At 38.6% G+C, this 4,777-nt stretch overlaps 1 protein-coding gene and 1 long non-coding RNA gene across 8 annotated transcripts in view; one reads left to right on the forward strand and one right to left on the reverse strand.

The window, feature by feature from the left end:
- LOC116700341 (uncharacterized) overlaps positions 1-4,777 on the reverse strand; it is a 273,867-nt gene that overhangs the window by 180,218 nt on the left and 88,872 nt on the right. The gene's annotated exons all lie outside the window — the stretch shown is intronic.
- Positions 1-4,777, forward strand: part of dlg4a (discs, large homolog 4a (Drosophila)) — a 62,848-nt gene that overhangs the window by 37,463 nt on the left and 20,608 nt on the right. For 4 of the 7 annotated variants that reach the window (XM_032533423.1, XM_032533422.1, XM_032533419.1 and 1 more), the window contains exon 3: positions 1,439-1,495. The exons of the other annotated variants lie outside the window; for them this stretch is intronic. In XM_032533423.1, coding sequence (XP_032389314.1) covers positions 1,439-1,495 — 57 coding nt within the window. The remainder of the gene's footprint in view (positions 1-1,438; positions 1,496-4,777) is intronic. 7 annotated transcript variants of the gene reach the window in all.

Below are 4,777 nucleotides of genomic sequence, written 5' to 3' on the forward strand. Positions count from 1 at the left end.
TGCCGTACAAGGTGCCACCTGCTCATCAGATAAACACTCACGCAGATTTAAACTCCAATGGTAACTTCATTGTCTTGCCCAAGGACACTTCAACATGGAACTGCAGGGACAGAGATCAAACCACCAACCTTTGGCAGATGTTTTTTTTTTGCTGAAAAAACAAAATTCTGCCCATGTGCCACTGAGGAAGGCACTAAAGTCCAAAATGTCTCCAGTGGAGCCATTAATAGAAAGCCATGTCTATATAAGGAAAGAGATGTACACAGGTAATATTTGCAAGTATGTGGATCAGCATGAATTTACCTCCCAGGTAGTGGTACTTGGATCAGCAAATACAGCTGTCCCAACATACATGACGTGCTTTGCTGCAATGTAAAACTTTTACAGTGGGAGTAACATGTGAAAATGATGCACTGCTGCTGTTTGTAAAATTCATAGGCTGCATTGTTTACAGTACCAACTTCAGCTGTGCAGGGTAAAATGATCTATTCTGCTTTAACAGGCGTAATGATCCACTGTTCTGATTCTGAATAAGCTGTTTTTAATTAGTCTATCAATAAGTTATTAATGACTGGTGGGGAGAAAGAGGTGCTACATCACCAAGCATGTTATGTTGTGTATTTTCGGTTCTATTATTGGTCTTTTTTTAAATGTGTGGTTTACTGTCCACACATTTAACATTTACAGTGCATAATAATGCTTAATAGATAGACAAGTGCCTCGTTTGTATAATTGTTGTGGAACCCTTTTAGTGATCTGAATATATTTAAATACCTGTACAAAATCTATAAAAGAATAATATCTGTTGTTAACATGCGCACACTCAGTTTTTGTGTTTTCCCTGAGAGTGTCCCCTTTTCTGGAATAAACTCCCAGAAACCTGTAGATCCGCTGCTACTCTCAGTTCTTTTAAATCAAGGCTGAAGACCTTTCTTTTTGAGGCTGCCTTTCTTTAAATGACTGCTCATTTCTTTACATTTCTTATGCTGCACTGTAACTTTTATTCTTGTGTTTTATGTGTCTATTTTTTAACTGTCTATTCATGTGTTTTACCGGTTTTTAATGCTTATGATTTTTAACTGTTTTTACTTGTGTTTTATCTGTTTAACTGATTTTGTGTAAAGCACTTTGAATTGCCCTGCTGCTGAAATGAGCTATACAAATAAAGCTGCCTTGCCTTTATACAGATTTTATGCAAAACTGTACTACATGCTTTCTATATGGCACACTGCTGAAAGTTCCCATTGCTTTTGTATATGACATGCATATCCTATTCAAAGCATCTAGTATAAGCATAATAGAGATTTTATTAACAATATACTTTTTTTTAACCCGTGAACCCAGAAAAAAACACAAAACAAAGTGGTACCCACTTTGTTTCACCTTTACCCATCCGCATGCTCTGCACAATTACCCTCTCGCTTATGTTCTTTTGCAGCCTGTGTTGATGTCAACGGGACACACGCCAATGTACACCTCTGCTGTTTCCACGCTGGTAAGAGCACCGCGACCCAAGCCGCTCCGTCATTCTGAAAGTTACCGGTATCATCATCTGTCATCATTATTTGTCTGATTTGTGTCCTCATTTCCTGTCTTTGCTAGATTTGGTGACATTCAAAGTTTGGCTGTCTGACATACAGCTGCTCCAATCAATGCCATTTTATCGGTACTGCCATAGTATGAGGTCATTTGTTTTCTGATCAGTGTGTTCATACTCATTGTCATTCAAATCTCCTCTTTCTGACAGATTTCTTCTGCTTGTACTCAATGACTATTGTTGGCCTTGTGAAATCAAATGACTGGAACAGAAAAGTTTTCAAATGTTGGGCTTCCATCAAATTTTTGTTTCCTGTGTTTTATTCATGCACGGCGTTTAGCAAATTCACAAAACACAACCAATCACACAAACGCGATGTAGAAATGCTGCGAAAAGAAAAGCACACAAACCCCGACAACAAATGCACCAAAAAAAAAAAAAAAGTTGCATCCAGATTACACAACAGAAGTTCTCCAGGCCTCTAGGCGGAATGCCGGGGGCGCCTTTAATTTCATAACAGTGTTCACCGTTGGAAAACGGTGTGCAACTGCTTTGAGATCATATTAAATATTAAGTCTATGTTTGAGATATGTTTTCTCACTATCTCAAATTTGTGGTAATATAAAGGCAGAGCGCTCTCTCCTTGTGGGGTTGAAAATCGAGCTGTTCCAGTTAGCGCTCCCCCTGGAGGCCTGGAGAACTTCCGTCGTGTAAACTGGATGCAGCGTTCTTCTGGTGCATTTGTTATCGGGGATTGTGTGCTATTCTTTTTGCATCGTTTCTGTATTTGCAGCACATTTATGTCTTTGGTTGCGTTGTGTGTATTTGCAGCGCGTTTGTTAAATGCAGTGCATGTGTCAAATTAATGAAGAGGTTTTCTTAATTTGCTTGTGTTGTGTCTATTAACCTGTGTTTGATAAAACTGCGGTTTGTTTGCCCCTGTTGGCCAACGTAAAAACCTATTCTGAGACATGTGAAACAGTAGAAAAGTACCCATGATGCTATGAGACATGAGTAGAGATGAAACTAATCCTAATGTGCATCACGGTGACAGCTTCAGTGGTATGTGGAAGATGTCATAAAGTATGAGGGTCAGATAGACAGATCTAATCTGTTTGTAGGTCAAACTGAAACCTGTAGGTGTCAGTGTTAGACTGCGCAGATTGACTTTCATAACCTTGAAAAGATGTCTATGCTGCTTTCGCAATAAAACAGTTTTATGATCAGACAGGTTGCGTTAGCCTCATGCACCATGAATTTCCTAAAAGATTGTGTCTGTCACGCAAGACAGCAAAATATTATACAACGGCAGAGGAATTCATACCAAAGTGCCATTAGTTATTCCCTACTACCTTAGAAAATAGCAAAAAACTAATTATCTTTCATTAATATAGCCTACGTGTAATGAAAAACCTAAACACAAAAGCTAGTTAAAAGTGTACTTGATTAGAATTAGTTTTTAAAGGGAAAAGTTGGGATCCTTGGACTATAAAATATGGCACAAGTAGTTTTTCTTGTAACAACACATAATTTCTCATCTTTGTTCTGCTTGCCCTAACCTTGAACATACCCCATCTAATAGTGTCTACTTATAATAGCAATATATATTAACACAAATGATAAAATATGGGGCATTCGGCACACCCTTCTGCATAGAGTCATCAGTTGCGAAAATGGTGTTCGTATCCCTTCATTCACACTTATTCAGATGTATTTATTTCTGCATATGCATTAGATTTTCTACACTGGTTAGGTAGAGAATGTGTTCTGTCTCTGAGATACATTGCAGTAACGCCGATGTGTGCGCATGTCTTTGCAGCCGGTGTAGTGCCCGTGTGCTTCTCATTGATGTGTAGATGGGGTCGTCAGTCTGTCTCTTTATTGCTTTAATGGTGTGGGGTTTGCCAGTAGCACTCCAGGCCCCACTGATTTATGGGAAGGATTGTCTTTGGAAGCACTGCAATGGTTCGGTAAAGTAAAATGAGGTCTTTGGGTTATGTACATGATTTAGCGAAGAGGTGCTTTAGCTTCAAATTACATCTATTTTTTTTTTTTACTTAGTGCATAATGTAATTAGAAATTTATTTTTTGTTCACACTGCCCAGAACTTTTGATATCGATCTGTGCTCATATTAATGGATCTTCCAACCTCTTCTACTCTATAGGACTCTATAAGTCTGCTGTTCTATGTCCCCCTTTTATTATGATGACATACATTTTTGTGAGGGGTGTTTTTTTTTTTCTTGAAGCTGTGATTACATCGAAAGTTCATGGTCTATCAGCACTATTCATTATTTGCTCTCTTATCCTAAAACAATATTAAAGGAACATTTAACCCCAAAATCAAATGGACATATTTCATCTCAACTGCAGTTGTATTTATCAATATATATTGTTTTGGTATGAGTTGCCCAGTCACAGAGATATCTGCCTTCTCTCCACAATACTGTAGCTAGATGGCTCTCAGCTTATGGTGCTCAAAGCGCCAAAAAAATACATTTGAAAAACTCAACAACAATGTTTCTTTACACTCGGTTACTCAAGATAATCCACAGACCTGGATGTGAGCAGTTTCATGTAGAAACTATTTTCTTTCTCCCTAAGTAAAGCTAACAACCATATCACAACACAGAGGGAAGTGCACTTGTGGATGTCTTCCTTGTATTCCAATATTGTGGAGATTAGTTTATAGCTAACCGATAGCTGCTAACACCGCAGCTCAGCTGAAGAGACGGCATTTACGTTTACATCTCGAGCTGTCACAAGCACAAGCCTCTCGTCCATCCCCTGTGCCCCTCAGGATTTCTGGAAAGAAACATTGCTGATGAGTTTTTCAAATTAATTTTGTTGGCGCTTTGACCACCACAAGCCAAGTGCCATCAATGTCCATTATATTCAAGAGAAGGCAGACCTTTCTACTCTAACACTGGGCAGGCAACTCACACATGAAAATCATCTAGACTGATAAATAGTATTTTTTAATTTTGGGTTGAACTGTTCCTTTAAGAAAAAGGTTGTTTCAAAAGACGAAAGCTAAGCTAATGAGCATCAAGTCTTTAACTTTAAGTGTTGCAACAAGGGTATTTCCCTGCCTAGTGAATCACACAGACATCTAGTTATTGGCTGAATTCAGCATTCAAGAGACTGTCATACTTCCTATATAGACATAAAAGCAGGCTCAACTGAGTGTGTGTGTGTGAGTGTGAGTGTGTGTGTGTGTGTGTGTGTGTGTGTGTGTGT

The sequence above is a fragment of the Etheostoma spectabile genome, chromosome 13 (genome assembly GCF_008692095.1).
Source record: "Etheostoma spectabile isolate EspeVRDwgs_2016 chromosome 13, UIUC_Espe_1.0, whole genome shotgun sequence".
NCBI classification, from domain to species: domain Eukaryota; kingdom Metazoa; phylum Chordata; class Actinopteri; order Perciformes; family Percidae; genus Etheostoma; species Etheostoma spectabile.